Source organism: Cryptomeria japonica, chromosome 5 (genome assembly GCF_030272615.1).
Source record: "Cryptomeria japonica chromosome 5, Sugi_1.0, whole genome shotgun sequence".
Lineage (NCBI taxonomy): Eukaryota > Viridiplantae > Streptophyta > Pinopsida > Cupressales > Cupressaceae > Cryptomeria > Cryptomeria japonica.
The window spans coordinates 53,582,460-53,608,639 of record NC_081409.1 but is presented as its reverse complement, the minus strand read 5'-3'; the positions used below and the strand labels follow the sequence as shown (position 1 = coordinate 53,608,639).

Genomic DNA, 26,180 nt, shown 5'->3' with positions numbered 1-26,180 from the left:
CTAGACATTGTTAAAAATTTACTATATTTTCTGATGTGGTTTTATGGTCACAAAATTTTTAAAAGTTTCTTCCATATACAGTTTCCAAGACCAATCTTATCTTCTCCATCTGTAGGCATTAAACCTATCTTCCCCTCTAATATAAATTTTTAATCACATTCATTTCAATTTCCTACTGTTTAATGTTCAGAGAAGATATATCCTATCTGATGGACGATACTAATAGCCCATGTAAAACATACACTCCTTCGATCTTCAACATGCTCACAATAATATATTGTGATCTCAAGTTCCAAATTCCCCCAAAATAGATTTCATTCAAATTCAATAAAAAGGCAATTCATATATATGTATTAATTATGGAAATGATAATGGATAAATACTTTGTTGATGTAGGGCAGGATTTTATTGTGCACCTGGTATTGGCATGTTCATAGAGCCTTCCAGTGTTGGAGAAGATGATTAGACCCACTTCTGCATCACACAGAACCGAGAGCTCCCAGGCCTTCTACAATAACCCATTTTTTCTCTTACAGAAGGTAACTTGACTCTTGATTCTATTCTATATCTTCTTCAGCTGAACCTTCCGTCTTCCCATGGATGCCTTCCTTTAATTTTCTTCAGGCCGAGAGTCAAACTAAGACAAGATTCAAACAAACGCACGACAATCACATAACCTTAAAAGGAAAGAACTGCAGTCCCATGCTAAGAATGGATATATATGTACAAGATCTCAAAAGGGCCACTATGTAAGGAGATAAATTGTAATTATTTTGAGTGCCCAGGTGCATTGAGTGCAGTAACAAGATTACTTAAAATCAATCTTGAGCAAGATGTATAATTATTTAATTAATTGATCGTTCCAAGTAAATCATTTATAAACAATTATCCTATTTATTTTATCAAATATCCTAGTATATTTAATTAAATAAATCAATTTGTCATTAAGTCATCAAAAAATAAATTAATTAAAAAAAACAGAATTAAAAATTGAGAAAAGAAATCAAATGGAATAATCTTGAAAATCAAATTAAAAATTGATAAATAATCTTAGAGAAAGCAAATAAAACAATTAAATATCAAAATTGAATAAAATAGAGAATAAATCAGTTTTTTTTGTTTTTATCTTAATTTTTGTTCAATTTCCTTTAAAACTGAGAAAAGAAGTCAATCACATCAATTCACCTAGATTGTGCTTCTTCTTGGAAAATCTCGACCACTCATCATCATTTGATTTCAGTCATTGGTTTCTTTCTGAATTTTCTATAAATTCAGGCTCTCATCTCTCATTCAGGGATCTTGGAGAATATATTGTTATTATGTTGGTTTTGCTCTAGGTTCATTAAGATTTTGTATTGAGAATATTTGCATAATAGTTATTGCATATTTGTTAAATCGTTTAGCTTAATATTTATTCATAGCTTAATCATGTTAGATTAATCATGCATATCTAGCTTAAATCTTGCATTCATCTAGCTTAATCTTGCATCCATTTTTCTCAAATTCATGCTCATAGAAGATTAAATCCTTCGTTTAGGTGTCATCTAGTCACTGGCATTGCATATGAAATTTGAGAGCAAGACTAAACTCACATCTACTAAAAGGCAATAGGTCGCTTTGTGATGGTTTATTATTCATTATTGATTATTGTTTTACTAACCATGCATCCAATGACTCAATTGAAATGTTGTGTATTCCAGATACAAATACAAGTCCACTTTTCACACACACATTTTTGGCGCCCACCGTGGGGCTCGGAATTCAATCCTTCAGCCTCAAAATTACTTTTTTTTAATCTTTCAGGTCTCGTCCGTACAGCCTCTGCTAAATATTGTACGAGTATACTTTCCTCGTCGTACGACATTCTATCAAGACCTGTGTTTGATCATGCGGATCAGAGAAGGAACTCGTATGAGTTTCTGCTTTGACAATTTGGCTCTGTGTTTTGTCATTCGGGCCTGTGAGAATACTCATGCAAAAAGCTATACTCTGTTGTAAGAAATTTTGTTTTATAGTTTCAGAAGTAGTATACTTTTAAGGGTTTTTATGGGAAAACGCTAACCCTAGACTATCTTCTGTTTGTCTGAGATTATTTTTTATAGCCTAACGAATTTTTTGCAAAACACTTGCCAAAAAATCTGTCAATCGAACATACGCTTGTCAAAGAGTCAAAAGAAAAATGACTACTAATGCATTGGTTTTGCAGGTTGCCTAAAAGAGAATCGACCAAAATTCGTGTATTCTTTAAATTCATTTTTTTAGGAACTTAAATTGCTATCTGGTTAAAGAACAAATCTGTCTTTTGTATTTTTAGAAAAATCTAAGAGTTAGGAGAGTATTCTCTTGTCTTTTACAGACAATTAGAAATCTAGACCCTCGAAGCTTTTTTTCTATATTTTTAGATTTGTGTACCTTTAGCGGGCCTGTCATAGTGGGAAAAAGTAATCACCCTGTGAGAACGACCCAAGTGAGTATAGCTGGACCTGAGCATTTCAACTCACTATAATAAATAGGCCTCTCGTGATTAAAGTCTCAGAGGATGGGATTATTTGAGTTTTCTCTTTGAGATCTCTCATATCAAACATTTTGTAGGGCCTCAGAGTCTCAATCACATTTATGTGACTACAACTTGTTTCGGTACCTTGTTGGGCTATAGGCCTCAATCATGCTTGCATGACTTCAAGGGTTAATTTTGAACGAAATTCCTTATTAAGAATTATAAGATAGAGGCTACCCGATTCACCTCCGAAAGGGGGATAATATTTGTGTAAGAGAGATAGTAACTCTCTCAAGACACTTTCCATATGGTGCCCCCATTAGTGTTTGGAGCCGGCTAATATGACGATGAGAATCCATTGCATGAGATTCAGTGCCATATTCTGATTAGCTATTGGGTGTGTACCTAAGTCAGCAAGCAAATATTTTCTTCTCTAAGGCAACTTCCATAGGGTTAGCATGTTGTGATTGAAATTATTATACATCTTGCGTGTTTACTGTGTTTTCATCCCTGAAACTAAAACTAGATAAAACAAGTCAAAAACAACAAAAACTCAGCGATCAAAACTATTTCCGTGTCCAAACTGGTCCTTATCAAAAATTGGTCTTTGTCAGCCATTGAAAACTTTGTCTGTTATCCTCTGTCATATGAGTCTGTTGAATTGTCATTCTACTACATACCTATTGTTGTATGAGTCTTCATTGCTCTTCATAGTCTATTGTCTAGCTCTGCTTAAACTGTCGTACGAGTCTGAAGAATTGTCATCTGGCCTTTTATAGTCTATCGTACGAAAATACATCACATCCAGTAGATTGTCATCTGAGGTCTGCCCAACTGTCGTACGAAATGAGGCAGCAACTCGTACAAAAAAGTGTCTTTATCGTTTGGAAACAGCTAAACTGTCATCTGGGTGTGAGATCTCTATCATACGAATTCTTGATCTTGTCAGTCAAAATAGCCAAATTTGCCCAAATCAGTCTACAGCGAGCATAAAAGTGATTATCATAATTCTGAGCATAAATAATCTTGATAGTGTACCCCTGCTGTTGTGTTGCACAATTTTTGTCGATCATCTCTCAACTAGTTCAGTCAACTACTTATCAAACCTAAGTTAAATTAGATAATGTCTTATATAGGATAGATCGTTCCTAATACCAAACCAGATCGTAGTTACTTCTCTCAATCACTACGTTAAATGAACAACTAACTTCAATTTAATCTTGACTTCTGCATCACATCTAGCTCTTGATCTCGTCGGTTCTAAATGCCTCCTCAAACTAGAAGTTATCACAAGAAAGCTGAAAACGGTAAAGGAGTATCCTTTTCATCAAATGACAATCCATTCTTTGTAGATGAACTCGTCCCAAATAAACCTTCATCGTCACAAATACCAATTTTTGATCAGCCTCTATCTCCCACCATGTCTGGAGAAAGGCAAGAAAGACAAACTACTAAACGCGATACTTATGACAACCTTAGCAACCATGCTACTGACAGTGATTCCTCATCAAGTGATTTTGAAGCCTCCGAACCTATAGAAGTTGTTATAAATAAATGTCTAAATGATAAACATTTCCAAAACATGATGAAGATCATCATGTCCAAAGAAAAGGAAGAACATTTTCTAGAGCTAGCAAAGCAAGGCACCAAACATCCTACTGATTATAACGTTGAAACCCTTATCACTAAAGAGGAAGAGACACCTTTAGTGCTAGTAAACAAATAATTACAAGCATTACAGACAAAAATCACATAACTGAAAAACAAGGATAAATCATCAAAGCAATATTGTCTGAACACGATATGCCCATTTTAATTTGACAACAACTTTACATGCCTCCATTTCCTTCAAGAGTGGAGATTCCTAAGTTTGATAGATATGATGGAAATGCAGATCCTCAAGACCATGTTAGATAATTTTGTGCTTTATGTATATAACTAATGCACAAACAAACATACCTCATGCGCCTTTTACCGAGAAGTTTAAGAGGGCAAGCTATGGAATGGTTTTCAAGCCTACCTATAGGAATTAAATTTTTTGAGGAATTAATGCAATTGTTTCTACAATAATACTCCTATTACGTTTGTCATTTAGTCACTATGATTGAGCTTTCTAATACCAAACAGAAAACAAGAGAGCCCTTTCTCACTTTTCTTCAACGTTGGAGAAAGATGTTCTCTAGATAATCATGGCCTATTCCATATTCTGAGAAGATGGATATCTTCATCAATAACCTAATCCTTAAATTAAAATATAGTATCTAAATGCAAGTGTATCCTTCATTCAACAAAAGGATAGATAGTGTCCTCAGAATTGAAGATGTGCTTATAAAGAAAGGAGATATATCACTTTGGAAAGAAACATCGCAAGGTTCTAGTTCTAAAGAAAAGAACAAATACTAGAAATATGAAAAATACAACAACAAAAACATTGTTAATGACGAAGTGGTAGACACTATTAAGGAAAAATCAAAATCCATAATATTTAACCGAACTAGTAGCACACAAGCACTCAAAGCAGCTAAAACTACAACCGAAAATCCTCCAAAAAAATCAAAAGAATAGTTTAAAGAGAAACCTTGGCTTTCAAAGCCTAAACGCGATTTCGCTCCTCTGGACGAACCATATGAATCATCTTTTAAAAATTTATTGGAAAATAACTTGATAACATCCCCGGACAATTCTAGACCATATGATCCAGAAGATAAACCTAAATAGTGCACAAAGATCGAATATTGTGAATACCATCAAAACTAGGGTCATACAACAAACAACTGCATGAAGCTCAAACATGAGAATCAAGATCTCATCGACGCTCGCAAAATTGTTGTTGGAAATCACACAACTAATGATGATCACAAAGCTTTTAAAGAAACCTTACCTACTTATGAACAAGGTGATTCCTCAAAATCAAAAGAATGTGCTAAAATCAATTACACCTACACTAACAATGAAAATGTGATCAACATGATTGAATCTTCCCAACCTGAATATTGCAATGTGATCATAATCAAAGATAAACAAAATCAAGCACAAACTGCAAATAATGTGACCCACACTCAAAAGAAGGTTACTCTCCAAGGAGCTAGTTCCTCAACTCTTGCTCAAACAACATCAAACCTACCAACCTCTTCAAATAGTAAAAATAGAGACAATCACTACTAAATCGAAATCGTTGGCTTCATCATCGTCTCCCGGTTATAGCATCATCGAACAATTGAAAAGAAATAATGCTGAAATCTTCATTTTAGAACTGCTTAAGATCTCTTCTACTCATAGAGAGATCCTAGACAAATATTTTCTCACTACTAATGTCCCAAAAAATTTAGATATAGATCACTTTCAATCTATGGTGGGTCACCTGAATTTGCCTCATTACCTCACTTTCTCTAAAGAAGATGACAACTAACTAAATCACTCGCATAACTATCCATTACACATAGAAGCTATGATCCATAAACATTGAGTTAAACATGTTTTGATAGATGGAGGCACTGGATTTAATATTTGTACCTACAATATACTAACACAGTTGGGATTTTCTAAAAATGTAATTGATCCAATAAAGAAAATAACAATCAAAACTTATGATGAAGAAGAAAGAACTTCTAAAGGTTTGGTACTATTACCAATTAGGGTAGAACCTATGGAAAGAGATGTTATCTTTCAAGTACTTGACCTTCCTCTTTCATACAACATCTTGCTGGGCAAGCCATGGATTCATGAAACAAAAGTAGTACCATCTACATATCATCAGTTCTTGAAATTTCCTTATAATGGAGTTGAAGTCAGTATTCCTGCTAATATACCTATAATACATTAACGCAAAGTACTAATGCTTTTGTTCCTCATAATAGAGCGGCCTCTATAGCTGAAAGTTCAGAAAATTTGATGAAAGATTTAGTAAATAAGTTGAAAATCAGAAATATTGGCATGGATGGATACAAAATAGAACCTGTACTTTCATTAATGTCTCTTCCTCCATCGCCAAGACAGTCGAGAAAACCATCACAAGTTATGAAGCCACAAACTTCAACTCCAAATGTCATTTATGATGGTCTCTTTATATAGTCCTCTACTTCCCTTCCAGATGAAATAAAAGAGGATGTTGTTCTCAAATGGCTTTTCAAAGAAGATAGTACAAATGAAGAAATACGATAGTGTAAGATTTCCCCAACACAATATGGTCGAGGCTATAAGACGATTCAACGCATGGGATATTCAAGTACCGGTCCTCTAGGCAAGCATCAAGATGGTATTGTTGAACCTATTCAACTACAAAATAAGTCTACAAATGATAAAGCTGGACTCGGATACAATCCAATAAAGTCACCAGATCAGAAACATACTTCTCACCATCAACCTAAGTGGAGGAAAAATATACTACCTTCAACATCACAAGAAATCAATATTCAACAAACTCAGGAAGAGTGTGAAAATGAACAAGAAGAATCGGCAATCAAGAAAGAAGAAGTAGCTAGTATGCAAGTTCCAATTGTATCAACAATAACACTAGAAGGAGTAGAAATACCATAAGATGTGAGGGAAGAAATCAAAGGAATGCAAGAGTTGTTTGCACCACTAAACATTCTGGTCATATGTATAGGTAGACAACAAGTAGATGATTTAGAAATTGATTCGAATGAGTATGAATGGGGTCTAGATAATCTCTCAGACACACCTACTATAGAAACTCCCGAAGAATCTAGTGATATCATAGATGAAGCACAAGAGAGAAACCGCTTAAAGTTGCAAGAAGAAATGGAGGAAATTAGATTAAAAAGACAAGAAGACTATGAACAACAGCTGAAAGAAGGAAGAGCACAAGCAAATCCTCCCTCTAAAGAGATAGAACAAATCAGATATGGAACTACATAAGAAGAATTAGAAGCTACAAAAGAAGGACCAGTGATCAGTCTAGAGGAAGCTGAATAGAAAAGAAGACCTGGACTAACATAACCATCAAGGTTATGTCAATAGGTATGTCAAATACAAGTGATCAATGAACCAAATCAAAAAGAAACTTGCAACATCAAAGATGTAGGTATTGATACTATACATACTTTTACTCAATCACTTGAAGAACAGTCAAAAACTTCATCTTATGACTCTGATAACTATAACAGAAACTCTATTTATGACAACAACTATTCGACATCATATTATAAATACTCCATCATGAATGTCAATATTATGTCTACTGACACTGTTACTGTCACACCACACTATGTAGTCCAGTATGAAGTAGGGGATGATTCTAGGAGTAGGTTTGTTGGGTTAGGTCAACTAAATATTAACATGCACTTTGATAATCATGTTGTAACTCTTCCTCATCTTGAGACACCTACACAAGGTAGATTTTTGGAACTCGACTTGTCGGTCCAAAGTTATGATGATAATACCGTGAACTCCCTTGACTTGTTAAAAATTTATCCTTGCTACATTCTGAACTAATTGACTGTACTCTTTACAACCAACCATTGAATATACCTACCTTTGCCAATGACTACACATTAGCCTGCTATCTTAATGCAGTTGAACCAATGAACTCTTCCACCAGTGAGTGAAGTGAGAACATGACTGAGATAGACATCAAGTATCTCAGTCGCAAAAATAAAAAAAATCAAAATAAAATTTCTGATGATGAAAACTACATTGTGGTGGTGTCAGAACAAAGAAAAGTAAAAATAAAGTATGTAGTTTTCATCATCAGAAATACTTGATATGCTTCCAAGTCACTTCCAAGAAAGGTCTTCAATATTGATTGAACCAACTCAACCAGTAAATATTGGAAGTCAAGAGACACCACATATCCTTCATTTAACTCAATCACTATCAGTAGAAGAGTTAAAATATTTCAACAACCTCTTTCCAGAAAAGAAGATGCTGATCTCATCATGCATCATCTCTCTATTACACCAAGAGTTAAATCAGTCAAGCAAAAACTTTGTAAGATACATCCTTATGTGGTGCTGCCAGTCAAGGTTGAGCTACAAAATTGCTAAAAGATGGATTTGCCAGAGCTATAGACTATGTAGAATGGATATCAAACATAGTACCTGTATCAAAGGCAAACAAATCTATTAGGGTTTACACAAACTTCAGAGATCTCAACAAAGCATGTTCGAAAGGCAATTTTCCATTGCCCAACATTGATATGATAGTGAATATGACTGTTGGATATGAGATGTACTCACTAATGGATAGATTCTCTGGTTATAATCAGATCAAGATAGCTCTAGATGATAGAAAAAAGACAATCTTCACATGTGCGTGGGGAACCTTCTATTGGAATATCATGTCATTTGGACTAAAGAATGCAGGAGCAACTTACCAAAGAGCAGTAACCACTATCTTCCATGATATGATGCACAAAAACATGGAAGATTATGTTGATGACACCCTAGTAAAAACCATGAAGAGATGCACACATATCCAAGAACTGGGCCTCATACTGGATAGAATAGAAAGATTCAAACTCTGGCTAAATCCTAAAAAGTGTGCATTCAGAGTAACATCAGGGAAATTCCTTGGTTACATAATTTCAAATAAAGGAATTAAGGTTGATCCTGAAAAGGTCCAAGCCATAATTTAAATTCCTCCACCCAAGAATATCAGTTTAATGAGAAGTTTACAAGGATGTCTCCAATCAATAAAACACTTTCTATCTCAGCTAGCAGACAAAGCTCAACCCTTCAAAAAAGTATTAAGGAAAGGAGTCTAATACAACTGGGATGAGGAATGTGAACAACATCTAAAATAAATCAAAAAATATCTTTCTAATCCACCCATACTGATGCCACCAATTCAAGGTAAACCATTGATTCTATACATATCAACTACTGACAATCAGTGGGGGCACTTTTGGCACAACAAGATGAGAATAAAAAGAAAAGAGCTATCTATTATATCAGCAAAATATTGGTGTCTTATGAAAGTAACTATACTATTAGAGAAAAATATTGTTTGGCATTAGTCTTTGCATCACAAAAATTAAGACACTACATGTGAGCACACTCTATTAAGCTGGTGGCTCAGATTGATCTACTCAAATATCTTCTCAGCAAAGCAACACTTAGAGGAATATTGGCTAAATAGGTCATGATTCTTACAGAATTTGATATTTAATATGTAGAACAAAAAGCTATGAAATGACAGGCCATTGCAGAGCAACTTGTTGATGCTCTACTTGAAGATAGTCAACCTTTGCACATAGAATTTCCGGATGAATCAATCATGCACCTTACTCAATGATCATGGAAGATGTTCTTTGATGGGTCTTTCACTCAACATGGTTATTTCTTTGTATGTGATGGTGTTGGGACTGGGCATAAATTATGATCTCTTATGGTTCTCGATTCTTAATATATCATGATGTTATCATAGGAACATTTATATTGGTGTTTAAAATAAATGTAGATGCTGGTAGTGTAGTGCCAAAGGTTGATTTAGTCATCTCCTAGTGGGTCATGATATATTTACCTAGTCTTGGATGTGTTACTAAGCTATCAACAATAGGAAACCCTTAGAAGTGACTTTAGTTATCTTGCATTGAGTTCCAAGATATTATATTTCTACATGTGCATGTTTGGTTAATATTGTTGCAAGGTGTGTGCCCTTGGTCTCCTTGTGTTGTGTAGTACAACACTTAGGTTTGTGGCATGGCTTAACCACCTTGTGTGTATTCTATAAGTGTAGTGGTTGTATTAGGCATTAACAAGTCAATCATTTGGTGCAATGTCAACTGCACGTATAACAAGTGGTATCAAAGCTTGGTCATAGGTTCATACCCCTCGCTTAAACTGAGGGGGATTGTTGCAAGGTGTGCGCCCTTGGTCTCCTTGTACTATACAACACAACGCTCAGGTTTGTGACATAGCTTAACTGCCACTTGTGGATTATATAAGTGTAGTGGTTGTATTGAGAATTAACAAGTCGATCTTTTGGTGCAATGATAATCACACTTGTAATAAACTTTTATAGTTGACCTATCTTGAAATTGAGTGTCATACTTGTATATGAAATGCATGATGACACTTTATTACTTCTAAATGAAAATATTTCCTATGCATTTCTTGTATATTTTCCTCTTATCCTCTAGGTTTCCTTGGTGGGGTGTTGCATACAGTGCCTAAGGGAGCCTAAACCTTCAGTAAGTTATCCAAATATACATTTTACTAGATGAAGGTACACATATTGTTCATGTTAATTCTAAAAATATAATTATGGTTGATCTAGAATATATGAAGGATATAGTGGAATGGTTGACACTATAGAATGTGAGTGAATTTTGTAGTTTTATGGGGCTTTTAGGTGATTAACAGAACTTTGTGATATTATTTTCTAAGACCTCCATGTTGGTCACCTCACTTTAGAGGAAAGGAATAAGTTTTGAGTGCACTAATAAATGCAAGCAATATTTCTAGCTCTTGAAGGAGATGCTCACTATGGAACCCATTTTAACTATACCACATCCCGATAGAAATTCTACAGTGATAATTGATCTATCATGAGAAGGTGTAGGAGGAGTTCTTATGCAAGAAGGACATGTGGTTACCTATGAGTATAGAAAGTTAAAGCAATATGAATGGAATTATGCACCACATGACCTTGAACTAGTAGCCATAGTACATGCACTTAAAATATGGAGGCATTGCCTTTTGGATAAATATTTTGAGTTGAAAATAGATTACCCTAGACTTATGTATATCCTTACCCAATCTAATCTAAATTCCCAATAGAGTTGGTGGCTAGAGTTTCTTACTGAATACGACTTTCAATTTTATTACATACATTAAAGGGAAGGAAGATAAGGTAGCTAATGCCCTTAGTAGGAGAAGCCACCTCATAGCCATGATGATTACCACGTCAAATTAGAGACAAGAAGTGGTACAAAATATTTTTGCTGATGGGCCCTATTTTAAAGTGATACAAGAATTAGAACAGGATTTGATTGATTGAAGATGGATGCATATTCATTCGAGGTAGATGAAATATTGAGATATTAAGAAAAAATATATAGTCTAGACATGCTGTATTTGAGAAAATTGATCTTAGAAGAGAGCCACAATTTAATATATTGAGGATACCATGGTGTAACTTAGATGGTAGAAAAATTGAAATCCTTATAATTTTGACCAAGACTTAAGAGATATGGGACTGATTATGTCTCTCGATTCTTGGGGTTCCAATGAGTCAAAGTTGAGCATGTACATCAAGAAAACTCTTATACTAGAATGACATACCTAAGTATAAGCGCTAGGTGATTAGAATAGATTTTATTTAGGGGTTGTTAATATCCATAAATACACATTGACACCATATTAGTGGTAGTTGTAACGTTAAACAAGGTGGTGCAATTCATTCCAAGAAACCTTTAGGATGGATCTTTGGCTATAGATAAACATTTTGTCTAGGATATTTTTGGTCTTCGTATGGTTCCTAAAAGGATCATAAAAAATTAGGATACCACTCGACACCAAGGTTTTGGACAATGTTGAATGGAGCTTTGGGCATGAGATTTAATTTTAGTCTATCATATCACCCTAACATAGATGGATAGACATAGAGGGTGAACTAAGTAGTTAACGACCTCTTGAGGGTGTATTGTATGGACCAATAGTATGTGAGGGAAGATTATCTTCCATTGGGGCACTATTCCTATAATAATTCCAATCATCCATCCTTGAGAGTGGCACCTTTCAAGGGTCTTTATAGATGTAGTTTTTGTACACACATTAGTTTGAATAAAGTAGAGGACAAGATTGTCATAGGTCTTGATATGCTTAAAGAGATGGATGACTAAATGAGAGTTGTCAAGGAAAGATTGAAGTATGTAGTTGATAGACAAAAGAGCTATGCAAATAAGAATAAAGCCTTTATATAATTTTTAGTACAAGATAATGTCATTTTGAGACTCAAGTCACACAAGAGTTCCATAATTTTTGGCAAGGCGTCCATACTTGCTTCTAGATATGTGGGTCTATTGGATGTTTTTTAAGTAATCAATCTACTTGCATACAATCTTTCCTTACCTCTCACTCTTGCCTAGATTCATAGAAAATTTCATGTATCATTACTTAAGCCATATGATCTTGATAGATCACATATACTTAATTGGAATTATTAATGGGTTTATGATCTAGGAGTGATGCTAATGGATTCCATCTGTGTGATTGATTGACATAGTGTCAAGTCTTGTAATAGAGATGTTGAGAAATATAAGGTCTAATGTGACCACTATTTAGAGGATAGTGCCACATGGGAGCACATGAAGGAGATAGATATATATTTTCCTCATTTGAAGAACTGATTTTATGATTCTATGTTTGTAATGGTGCGATGTTTTAATTTTTCATTGTGATGATTAGTGTGGTAGTGTGATGTTCTTTCCACCATTGTGTGTGTGTGTGTGTAATAAGACATAGGAATGAAGCCTCTTCCTCGTGGGGAAGGATATGATGTCTCATCTTTTGGTCTAATTAAAATAATTAAATTAACTTGATTTGGATATTAATTAGTTACTTTGATTAATATTAAATAATTAAAAATGTTTTCCCTGCTACGAATGGGTTGCATCAGGGCGACCCCATCTCCCCATCTATTTTTGTGTTAATGGTAGAAGTATTGGGGAAAATTATACTGAAGAAACAGCTGGCAGGAGAATGGAAAGGGTTAAAAATCCATGATGATCTAGATGCATGCACTCCCTCTCAATTTTCCAATGATACAATGGTATTTGGGGAAGCATCGATTGAAGAGGCAAAATGCATCATAAGAATGCTTGACACTTACTTAGAATGCTCGAGCCAGGTAATGAACAAAGAAAAGTCCCAATTGTTTTTCTTTAACCCAAGCAAACAAAACCAACTGCGAATTGCAAAGCTAATGGGGATAAAAATCACGAAACTACCAATGAAATATTTAGGCATTAAGATAGACAAAGGACGTAGACAAACGAATATATGGAAAGACGTCAACATCGCTTGTGAGGCTAAATCTGCTTCTTGGAAAAATCAGTGGCTCTCCCAGGCAGGGAAAATAACAATGGTCCAATCTGTACTCTCTGCAATTTCGATTTACAACATGTCCTGCTTCAGAATGCCTTCCTCCATAAGAAGGAACCTTGACAGCCTATTAAGAAAATTCATATGGGAGGGTGCCAAGGATGTTAAACGAATACCTCTTATCAGTTGGGATACCATGTGTCTTGAAAAAGAGGAGGGTGGGGCTAGACTCAGGAAAATGGATCTACAAAATATGGCCCTTGGTGCAAAACTCACATGGAAAATGTATCGGGAACCCAGGAAACTTTGGTTTAAAATTTTCAAGAAAAAGTACATGGACTCCAATTCACCTCAGTGTATTCTTACGATTCCCAATACTAAGTGAGGCTCTGCTGAATGGAATTTCTTATGGGAATGCAGATCAATAATAACTGACCATTTATCTTGGCACATTGGGAATGAACAATCGGCCAAATTCTGGCATGATTCCTGGGAAGGGCAACCTGCTTTGAGTGATCTAATTTTGGACAAGGCATGGATTCAATCAGTGGAAGAACAAATTGGCTCCTTTGTGAGCGACTATTTCGATTGCAATCCGAGTAATGGAGTTACGTGCTGTTGGAAATGAATAAACTCAGGCAATCCACAAATGTGTGATGAAATCAATCACATCCTAGAAAAGAGGAGAATCCCTATATCTCAAACCGTAGATAGTATATTTTGGTGCTGCTCTAAGTTTGGAGAATATAGTGTTAAGTTGGGATATGAGGCAATTAGAGACAGGGGCTCAAAGGACTCTTGGCCCCACAATATATGCTGGAATAAAAGGATACTTCCCAAAGCTGGTGGATTCCTATGGATAGCACTCCATAATAGAATTTTAACATATGAGTGACTAAAACTCATAGGTATACCTAGTCCAAATATGTGCATAATGTGCAGAATGTCAGAAGAAACCTCCAATCACCTAATTTTTGAATGTCTGATTGCGATTGCATGTTGGAACTGGTTTTTGGATATGGTCAACTTTTCGACGGCAAGAAATGAGTTACTCAAGGATTTCCTCATTGCATGGCCCACCCAATACGCATCAAAATGGAATGACATATGGAGAAATGGACTGTCATTGATAGTGTGGCATATATGGAAGGAACGAAATCGCCGGATCTTCAAGGAAAAATTCGCTACACAAGAAATACTTATTGGGAACATCAAGAGTGCAATTGAGGAAGTAATTAATGGCAAGCCTAGGAAGAACATAAGAAGTTTCAATAGTTGGGATAAATCCATGGAGAAAAAATGGCTACTAAAGAGTGACATCACAAGGGTAGTGACCCATAAGAGTAAGATCGAAAGGAAACACATCAAATGGAAGGCACCACATCCAGATTAGACCAAACTAAACTTTGATGGTGCAAGCAGGGGTAACCTAGGCATATCAGGCTATGGAGCATTAATCTGGAATTGGGATAGAAATGTAATTTCTTGAACATATGGTTCATTAGGCTGGGCCACAAACAACGAAGCGAAAATATGTGCTCTCATTGCAGGGCTGATGTTATGTGTGGCAAAAGGACTAACAAAATTTATCATCGAAGGGGACTCGTAGATTATACTTAATGGTATTGCCTTCTCTCACTTCCAATCCAGGAACCTAAACAAGTGGAGGCCATGCATCAAACAACTATTAAGTCAGATCAATTGCTATGAAATTGTACATACATATAGGGAAGGAAATCGTTCTGCGGATATCCTTGCAAATGAAGGCATAGAAACACAAAGGGTGGATGTTATATTTGATGACACAAACATGCCTACCAATGTCAGAGATCAAATCGCACTGGATATATCCCATAATGAAGGCAGTAGAACAGTTGGCACAAATCTAAACCAACGGTACCCTGTCTCGCAACACTCCTGGGCCTCATCGGGTTAATGTGAGTGACATCTAACTGATGTTGTGTTCCATGGAAGACCAAGATATCCACATTGAGCCGTGTTGAGGAGGGGAAACTTTTAGAGATGCAAAACTTTATTATATAAATCGACATTGCCTCAGCGCTGTTTAGCAAAGCAAATACCATGGCTTACTTCGGAAGTGTTTCATGTGTTAACTGTGAAGACCCTCTCGACTGGAAACTGAATCCTATTGTCACTATATTTTTTAATACTCACGGTATTTATCTGAATCCAACCTAAGTATGTATCTGAATCCTATTGTATGTATCTGAATCCTAAGTATGTATCTGAATCCTATTGTCACCATATTTTGTAATACTTACAGTGAACAACTAGGAAACTTCATATTGTAATTAAGCATTAGAAATTAATATAGGGCGCTATCCCCATACTTGTTAGCACTTACCATTAAAAAAAATAAAAAATAATAATAATTAAAAATGTTTAAATAATAATGTATTTATATTACAAATGAGAAAATGATGATCTACTTGTGATAGTGTATATTTTCCTTACCATGTATATATGTGTCAATTATGATTTTGAAGACTAAACTATTGACATGTAAATGAGTTTGAATAGGTGAAGGTTTCGTTGATGATGGAACATGGTTGATGAGAGGAGTCTAGCCATTTGGTAAGGAATATATATGATGGAAACCTATCATAGACACTATGTAGTCTTGTAGTAATTTCATTTGAATGATATGATAGATTTATTTTAATTGATTGATTGATTATGTTTTCATAGAATCATTATCATTATGGAGTAAATTAATACAAGAATGAGATTAAACTTGTGTACCACGATGAGAGGAATATCTCGACTCTCTTTGATAAGGATATTTTTATTTGATTACACGTGTCATATGTACATGCTTGAGAAATGAATACTTGATATCAATGAATAATAATTGCATCCTTGTATACAAGCTTGTGATCAATGTGTGTGTGTGTGTGTGTGACCCTATTGATATATATACAATAAATACTTATGAACATGTATATTGTTACAACCATAGATACACCTACTCATACAAGTGAATAATGTTCTCTTTTTCTCTAGCTATTTATAAACACATAATGTATATATGTATGCATGACTACATACATGTTCATATGAACATGTATAAACATATATATGAACATGTATGAACATGTATATAGATATAAGAACACATACACATACCATTACAAGTTGTTTATATTATCTTAGTTTATTATAACTTGATTTAATTATGAAAGCCGATTTGTTTGTGAAACTAACCTTACCTTAAAACGTATGCTTTATATTTAATCAATCTAATGTTATAATGTTTCACCACACAATATGCTCACAAAAGAATGTTATGACTCTCATTTCCAAATCATGGAAAGAACCCAAAACCGTAAAGTGATATCAAACTTAAATATCAATACCAAATTTGGCTAGTAATTTTGAATAAAGAAGTGCTATATTGAATAAATATTCCTTCCAACATAATTGAAAATGCAGCCTTACAATTGCATACTGGGGCCACCACCTTATGCAATCAACTAAGCGAGTGGAATGAGATAAAATATAAATTAAACATTCTATTATTTCTCAACAAGTAATGCCTTGCTATAGTAAGCCATATCTTCTAAAACAAAACCCAAAAGGAGATTATTCTGTGTTGTGTGTACCATTTTTTGCATTGACCAGCTGATAAATATTCAATACAGCTTATCATGGGCATTGTGATTTATTTTATAGAATATGGAAATTCATTTTGACTAGACGAAAGCATATTCAAAAAAATTATTAGTTTTTCTAAGAGAAGAATCCCTTATTAGTTAAGCAAGATTTGAAGTAGCTGCAAGAAAAAATTGAATTCATTGCAATTTGATCACATAGAAGTTAAATCCACAGGCATAGGGAAAGAAAAGGAGGGTTTTTCATTGCAAAGATAAGAAGCTAGAACTAGAAACTTATAAGTAGTGCAGATAGTTGATATGGATGAAGGTTTATTATCATCATCTGATCGATTATTCACTATGATCTCATCACGAGCTGCTAAATTATCCAGCGATTCTTTCTATTATTTCCCATTTGAATTGATTATGAACATGTCATTGAAACGTGAATTTATGATCAAATTGTTTGAATATTACTTCTATCTGCAACCTTGTATAAGCATGATTCTTAATCTGAAACAAATATAACATTATTTTTTCTTAAAAAAATTAGAACTTCGAAATATAATTCTAACTCTTATAAAGAAACATAAGGAAAGAATCAGATAGAACAAATAAATTAACAGATAGAACAAATAAATTAACAGAATTTCAACTTCACTGAAAACTGAAATTATTACTCTTTAGTTAGATAAATTTAAATCAAAACTCTATTTTTTACTTTCCTCTATAACCCGAAAGAGGATAGAAAATCGTTATTACCATTATTGCAATAAGAAATATCAAAGTAATTAGACAACTTCATTACATAAAATCGACTGCAACCTATCTAATTTTTTATTCTACTATTTTTGTGGTTGTTTCCATGTAAACTAATACGAGGAGTCGATAAAATACGTTGTGCAAATAAAACATTCCAAGAGTACTAAAAGAAAGGTGCAAAGAATGCAGTTCTAATTCCGATAGAAAGGAGTTGTTTGTGTAGCTATAGTTTAGATAATGGTTGCCCATGTATGAAACAGATTATTAAAAACATTTAAATAAATATAACTAAAAATAAAATACTAAAAAATTGTTCAATCTTTTCGACAATTTACAAGTAAAAGCTAAACACAAATTGAGAGGTAGTTAAATCCATCACGGATGTTCCATATGATAAGCACGGATACCGTCAGAAATCCAGATCTTGCCGGACTACTTTGGTTTAGTGTTATGTTTTGAAACTTTGATGTCTAATTAATTTCGAACTTTTAAAAGGTTATAAAACTTACTTGGACTTTTCCCAAATTATAAAAAAATAACAGTAAACACTCTCCTGATTTAAACAAAACAATTTTTCTAAGAGAGATTTCTTACACACACCATGTATTCTGCAGTGCGTGCAGGCATATAATAATGTACACTAAAGTTGGCATCATGGTGCTCAAATTCTTATTAAGATAAATAAAATTTAAGTTTTGTTTTTCTTAGGCTTGAGCAAGTTGTTTGTAACTATGAAGTGCGCCATCATTCTTCTCAAAATAATAAACAAATTAATAAGTTTGTTAGAGTGAACGGCATAGTCAGAGTTCAATTATAATTTGAGCACATAGATTATTTAATATATCTGCAACTCATACGTGTAAATATGATTTTCTGAAGAAGCTTTGCAGGTTGAAAAATCTGAATTGCCAGCTAAAAGTTTATCTGCAGTTTGGACAAATGAATTTCAAAACCGGCCTTATAACAGTATCCATATTTTTATGGACAAAATGAAAGAATGCATTCTTACCCAAGTTGAAGAGCAGTTTCAATAACTAGATTATTGCCACTGGAGTACTGCTGAGATTCTCCTGAATTAATATCTAGCAGATTCTTTACAACACCTTGAGCTAAACTATCCAGCTCTACTCTACTTGTGCTTTCTTCGCTTCGCTCTATCTGACAAAGAAAACCAATAACAAAGAAATCCAATATCTAGATTCTTTAAGTGAAAAGAATTGTGTGAATACAGAATTTAAATTGGAATCCCTTAATGAACGCAAGAATGTATTACCGCATTCATGAGAATCTGATTTTGTGATTGTAAGAAGAGATCCTGCACCCATAATAATATACTCAAAAAATTGATAAATTTTATTTACATGAGTGAAAGGATTGCCCTTTCAATGAATGAATGTAAATTGTATGTTTGCAAAGACCCCATACCCTTCTTTTCAGGTTGGCAATCTCGTCACTTAGCCTTTCGTCCTGTTTGAAAGAAAATAAATTAGCTTTATCTATTACTGATGATGTGGGTAAAGCAAAAGGAGAACATAGAAGCTGAGACCTATGTAACTTGAACAAGGCATAACTATTCTTATGAATTTTTCTGGATTCAATTGTGTGTATTTTTTAAGAATTCCAAAGACAAGTTCGAAATGCTATTTCATGTCTTTGGAATTCTTTTCATCCTGATGATGAATCACCGAGTGTGATTCGAAATGCTTTCATGTCTTTGGAATTATTTTCATCCTGATGATGAATCACGAAGTGTGATTGGAAACGTTGATGGAAAAAAATACACGCAATGGAATCCAGAAAAATTCATAAGAATATAACATAGATTGTGGAAATCTCATAGCTTTAAGACATAACTACTCAACAAGCTAGAAATATTTAAATAATTTTTAAATGTCCATCTCATGCATATGTACCATTGCAATTGTAATTGAAAATTAGGCTCTCACAAGGTTTCAAATTAATTTCTATATCACTATAAATATCATCGAAAGAATTGAAACTAATACTATTTATTTAAACAAAAGAGTTTAAAACATTTATAATGTTTTAGAATATTGGCATCCTATATATACAAACTACAGCAATAAATTTGTCCAACAATTAAAATAATTCTGTTTTGATTTAAACAAAATCACAAAACATTTAAAATTTAAAATTGATTGATAATTTAATTTTCATTTATATATATATATAAGGTACAAGATTTTTATTTTAAATATTAAAATATCTAAAGTAGAAAATGAGAAGGCAACGTCAAAACCCTAGGTGATCCTTTTTGAAATTTCTGCTGGCTGAACTTCTTGAACCAATTGCTTATATATATTAAGTTAATGAGTAGAAGAGAATCCAAACCAAACATTCTCTTTCACTCTGCCTACCTTCTTTGATCTTACACAAGCAAGGCTCTTTTCCAGTAACTTTTCAAGCTGCTGAAGATCCCAAATGCTTAAGGATGTAAGGGATTCTCCCATTAGTTGCCTGTGAGTAAACTCCATATTCAAGCAATAGCTTCTATCTCAATTTCATAAGATAAACTGTACATATTGATGAGCACGGTTCTAATAATAATTTATAAAGGCTGTAGCAATGAAAAGTGAATTATAAGTCAAAACGCGCAAGTACCTGATGGTATTTCCAAGACTCTCAGTTTCCTGCCTGAGCTTTCTTGCCTCGTGTTGCCAATACTTCAAGTTGATATTGATTGAACATAGTTAAAGCCATGCAATTCCTGACAAATATTGACAAGCAAATACATTTCTTATTCGTTGATATGGTTCAAGAATTTACCTGAATGTCACTGTTTTTATGAGTCTCAACACGCTCCATTCTGTGAGCATTGGCTTCCTTGTACTTCTGAAATGTTTTTCCAATACTTTCACCATAGAGAACAATAATAATATAATCAGATGCCTGAAAATATTGACATAGAATCTCTTTAAACAAAGCCACAGATATGCAAGGTATTTAACGTAACCTTAATTTTTAATACAAGACCTTGAAGGTAATTTTCACTTTGTTTCATTATTTGAGTTTTCAAACGAGACAATACAGCTGCATTTATTTTTATCGATTAATGCATTTCCTCTTTGATCTCTAATCAAGCGAAACGTTCCAATGCGCAAACTTTAAACACATTTAGAATTGATTAGCTATGGATGAATGCAAATTTTATCTTAAAATTTTACACATGATGATTAAAGTTGATGAAAATTACATATTTTAAACTATATCTATGTCTTGATTTAAAGCATGTTGCTTCATGTCTAAAGTTGATGAGAATTACATATTTTGAGCTATATCTAAATCTTGATTTAATGCATAGTGTTTTGTTATAATTTTAGGTGGTAGTAAACTTTAATATTCAATATTTTTATTTTTTGTCAGAATGTTGGGATATGTAATTTCTTTCATTTATGAAATGCAATTAATTAAATGAAAAAAACAAATTTGAAATTGATAGATTTCTAAATAGAAATTAGATAAGAATGAAATGTTGTAGACTCATTAAGATATAAGATTAACAGAAAAAAAACATTAGATACTTGTTATTTTAGGCATGTTAGCCTCTTACTAGAAAGGCCTAAGATATTTCCAAAATGTTTCTAGAATTTTCTACATGTTTCTAAACTCCTCTATAAAAGAGGCATATGCAAACAATTTTGTTTAAGAAATCAAATTGTTTATGTGCAATAGCACAACATAATTTGTGTGTATGAATATGGTTAATTATTGTGTCTTTCTATACGATTGGATTTATTAATTTTTGGTGTGTTTTAGCTCCATCCACCCCATCAAAGTGGTATCAGAGCTCAGCTTTGAAGCTCATATTAGAGCCAAGTTGAAAGATCAATAGAAGGCTGACTAGAAGAAGTTGTGACGCAGCCAGTCAAAGATCACCGTAGAGTCGAAAGGTTAAATGCAGATCACAGTATATTGGAGTCCAAAGGAAATTGATAGGAAGATTGTATTGCAATGATTTGCTAGAAGGATATTGCAGAGGCATTTTGTGCAGCCCGTATGAGGACAATTGTTGTATGCCAACGAAGCAAGTCTTGTTTGACCGAGGATAGCCAAGGACGTTCGCTGTGTTGAGAATTGCTGCTGTGCCACATTATTTCTAAATCGGATTTTTGTTTTAAAGGAGATCAAGCAAGCGTTTCATTGTAGCTATTAAGGGGGAGCTAGAAACCTAAAAAGATTCAAGGCACATGAAATTTTTGGAAGAAGAATAAATCATTATTAAGTAAGGTGAGTTGAAATTGTTTAATTCAATGGGAAAAGTTGGTAAAAAGATAATGAAAGAGAAAAATATCTTAGAAGAAGAATTAATGCATTTAAAGAAAGAACGGTTTAAAATTATAGTAGAAAATAGTGTTAAAGAGTTAAAAAAAAAGTTAAAGTTGTTTGATGAGTTAAGAAAAAGAATGAAGATTTGGAAGAAAATCTTAAGAAATTAGAAGAACAAAATAATTTACAATTGAAGGAAATCAAAACACTGAAAAATGAGAATGAATGTTTGAATTCTAAGGCATCAGTATGTGATGTTTTGTGTGGCACTGAAGATTTGTGTTTGTCATTTGATAAGTGTAACTTTACTGAAGGAGTTTGTGATAAAAATTGTCAAAAAGGAAATGATAATGTTGTTAGATTCAATGACAATGAAAGAATGTTGGTTTAAAAATCATGAAAAAAATGGGTTATAGAGGTAAATGATTGGGAAAGAATGAAGATGGAATGAAGGATACAATTGAACGAACAATGAGGTCAAAATATGAAGGCCTAGGATATATCATAATTAAAGGGAAAATGAATACAAGTGTTACATATTCAAGTAAATTGGCTCAAGGAAAACAATGTATTGAAAGTACTCATTGTCGTAGGGAAGGACACACAAAGGTAAAGTGTTCGGAATTACATCCTTGCAATATTTGTGGTTTGAGAAATCATTTCAAAAAGACATGTTGGAACAAAGAGTCGAAGAATGAATTAATAAAAATGGATTGTGGACGGAGTTATGGATCTAATTGGCAGAAAATTATAGGTATAGTTAAAAATTTGTTCAATTGTTAAAGTTCGCATGTAAAAGTGAATTGTAATCAAGTAAGGTTTTCAAAAGGCATAACAAATGTTTCAAGTCAAAGGAAAGTATTTAGCAAGATGCCTATAGATGGAAAGTTTCAAGGAAGTTGCAGATTGAAGTTTTGAAGAACTGGCATAGCAAATGGAAAAAGACAAGAGAAAGACATCATCAAGATTGTTTGAAGTTATCAAGTAAAGAAAATATTTGAAGTCTGAAGACATGGTTTTGGACAACATTTAAGAGCAAAAGAATTTGAATGCTGCATCATTGGTTACCAAAATTAACTGGGGGTGTTGGGATATATAATTTCTCCCACCTATGAAATCTAATTAATTAAATGAAAAATGAAAAATTGAAATTGATATATTTCTAAATAGAAGCTAAATAAAAATGGAAACTAAATACTTGTTATTTTGGGTATGTTGGCCTCTATCTAGAAAGGCCTAAGATGTTTCCAGAATGTTTCTAGAATTTTCTACATGTTTCTAAACTCCTCTATAAAAGAGGTAGATGTAAAATAAATTTGTATAAGCAATGAAATTGTTTATCTGCAGCAACACAACATAATTTGTGTATGAATCTAGTTAATTTTTGTGCCTTTCTATATGATTGAATTTGTTAATTTTTGGCATGTTTTTGTTCCATCCACCACATCACAAAACCATTAGTAAATGTATGCAATCAATTTGTATAGGTGTGGCATTTAATCTTACACCCTCTACAACATGACAGTAAAATCAGATCTAGATTGAGGCTCTAATACCATATGCAAATTTGTTGTTACACCGAAACCCTAAGATTTCCAAATCTAACATCTCTACTTTATTATGACTATTAGTCTAACACTACGCCTAGACTTCTTGCAAATATAATTATATACCTTTATTTTCATTGTATCAATATGCTTTTCTAATACATATATAATAATTTTAACTTCTACTTACTCTACAAAATAATGTTCAAGGTACCTAATGTTTTTTTTATCAAAGTGACCATACCATAAAATAACCCATTTGGTTGTAACATAACAATCACTTAAATAAGTTAATTGTGTAGAGTCAAGTCGACTTGAGATAAACATAAGAAAGACTTAACTAATTGTTGTAGATACAATGGCTTCAAAAAGAATTATTAATTGGAGATAGAAATTAATCTAAAAATTCATATTAAAATATTTTAAGAATTAAAAACTATTATACTCTATCATTTTAATTACGACAACTTTATAAATAGATATTTTCGAGAATCTTCTCAATAACTTGAAGTGTCATATATACATTTTTACAAAATAAACTAGCATGTCAATGAATATAGTCTAATAATTTTTTAAGCTGCCATATATGGTGTAAAAGTGAAAAAACTGCCATATAGACTATCAAATTCTAGGCTTGATTCATTGCGACTCCACCAATTTTTTATTAAAAGTTTGGAATTCTTTATATTTATCGTGCTTTCTCACATAGATGGTTTTTGAAAGTGTCCTCATTCTCATACAACCCATTGATGATGCTTAAGTGTTAATTATGATTTAAGCATTATGCAAATTCTAAGTGAATTAAATGAAAAACTAGTGGATAATTATTTTAAATTTTTATAATAATATACATAAAAATAAGAAATATTAATAAAGAATATATCAAACACATATTCTATATTATTTTAATATATTTTAGATGGATAAGGTTTGTTTCTTCTTATGAACTAGTAAAAAATCTATAAAAATTATTTAAATTATGCTACCCTTTCAAATGAATATAAATGATCCTCTACATTCTTAAACTTTTAATGTTAAATCTAATATTAGAGATGATACAAAAATTTCTTAAAAACCCTTAAACTATTGAAGATTAGATAAACACCTATAAAATCAGATTTAAACAAATAAAATCACACTAGACATACATGGTTGAACCCTTTAAAAAAAAACCAACACTCCAAAAGTCAAATTCCATTGTATTATTAGTAGCACCAATGATCTTAAAGAGTAAATATAGTAGCAGAGAGCTTTAGAGAATATCTAGAGCATCAAAGCTTCTTAGAAGGTATCCAACCTATCATATAAAATACACTTAGAAGCCACATATTTATACAACCTTGCACAGGACAAAATAGCCCATCATTTCCAAAACCAACTACAATGCCAAAGAGGTATGTGGTGTCATAAACAACTTTCTAAACCCATGACATGTGGCTCATAGCAATATCCAATGTAGCAATGCATAACACATCCATAATAGTCTGCATGTTATATGTAACACCAATCTCATACCACTTGTCAAAAGTGAACTCCACATAAATATCAATTGCCAAATAATAACTCTCCATGACTTTTCCACCTAAATAGTATCTATCATAGTAAATAAAAGAAATTAGCAAAGTTCCAACATAGCAACATATTGCTTTGGAGGGTGGATAGAGTGTTGCTTGTGGGAAGATTAGTTCGGGTCCATGTACTAGAACTAGGAGCCAGAGCCAGGTCCAGCGAATCTCCATATTCATCATGGAGGACTTGGAGAAGATTAATAGGAATATTATTCAGAAAAATACAGAATTGATGCACTCTCTTAGTTGAGTGCGTGGTCCTATTTTTTGGTTCAACTTTTTGTCTTTTGTTGTCAGTCTGTGTGGGGCTTGTCCCCTGTTCTGCTTAATTTTTTGGTCTGGTTGGCTGTTGGTCTTGGTTTGTAATACTTTGGGTTTTAGGTCCCTATAAAACCTATTTATCTTTATAAAAAAGATAGCAACATATGACACTAGTCCCCTAATTTTAGGACTTCCAAAGTGGGTAAAAATAAAATAAAAATGTTTGGACTCTAAGGTTGATAAACCTTAATCCCAACATTCTCCCACTTGTTAATGACCTATCAAGAGTCAAAACACTTTATCATCTACTCAAGGCACCAAGGCTCATATAACTAGCACATCATATAAACTTCTCAATGCTCATGGGCCTTGTCAGTGCATCGAAAAAATTCACCAAAGTATGTGTTAGATAGTTCAAATAACCGAAAGACAACTGAGAGCTGAGGGGGGTGAATTAGTTTTCACAGATTACCAGAACCATTAGCAATCTAAACTATAATACCATAACCCAAAACATTAATAGTGGAATGCTTAAAACAAATATCAGAATAGTAGTTCAACCAATTAAGAATAAATACTAATCACAGAACAAAAGACATCCACATGACACCAAGATTTATACGTGGAAAACCCGATAA

General features: G+C 33.2%; 2 protein-coding genes and 1 pseudogene across 3 annotated transcripts in view; 1 reads left to right on the top strand and 2 right to left on the bottom strand.

The window, feature by feature from the left end:
• LOC131040179 (MADS-box transcription factor 3-like) overlaps positions 1-598 on the bottom strand; it is a 91,572-nt pseudogene extending 90,974 nt beyond the window's left edge.
• A 12,513-nt stretch (positions 599-13,111) lies between these two features.
• Positions 13,112-14,131, top strand: LOC131875706 (uncharacterized). Its single transcript, XM_059220328.1, has 2 exons — positions 13,112-13,833; positions 13,924-14,131. Exons 1-2 carry the CDS (start codon positions 13,112-13,114, stop codon positions 14,129-14,131), a joined length of 930 nt encoding a protein of 309 aa, XP_059076311.1.
• Positions 14,132-18,453: 4,322 nt separating this feature from the next.
• Positions 18,454-26,180, bottom strand: part of LOC131040185 (MADS-box transcription factor 23-like) — a 75,468-nt gene continuing 67,741 nt past the window's right edge. Inside the window, exons 2-8 of one of the 2 annotated variants that reach the window (XM_057973055.1) lie at positions 20,667-20,751; positions 20,502-20,563; positions 20,258-20,324; positions 19,305-19,346; positions 19,153-19,194; positions 18,889-19,037; positions 18,454-18,803 (exon numbers count right to left, since the gene is read on the bottom strand). In XM_057973055.1, coding sequence (XP_057829038.1) covers positions 18,800-18,803; positions 18,889-19,037; positions 19,153-19,194; positions 19,305-19,346; positions 20,258-20,324; positions 20,502-20,563; positions 20,667-20,751 — 451 coding nt within the window. In that variant the 3' untranslated portion in view covers positions 18,454-18,799. Of the gene's footprint in view, positions 18,804-18,888; positions 19,038-19,152; positions 19,195-19,304; positions 19,347-20,257; positions 20,358-20,501; positions 20,564-20,666; positions 20,752-26,180 lie in introns of both variants that reach the window. The other variant, XM_057973045.1, reaches the window with a different exon arrangement.

Bases quoted from the DNA above. Each gene is read 5' to 3' on its own strand.
- LOC131875706 (XM_059220328.1), top strand. From the start codon at position 13,112: ATGGTAGAAGTATTGGGGAAAATTATACTGAAGAAACAGCTGGCAGGA. The intron at 13,834-13,923 runs GTACATGGACTC...ATGGGAATGCAG, and splicing joins TTTAAAATTTTCAAGAAAAA to ATCAATAATAACTGACCATT.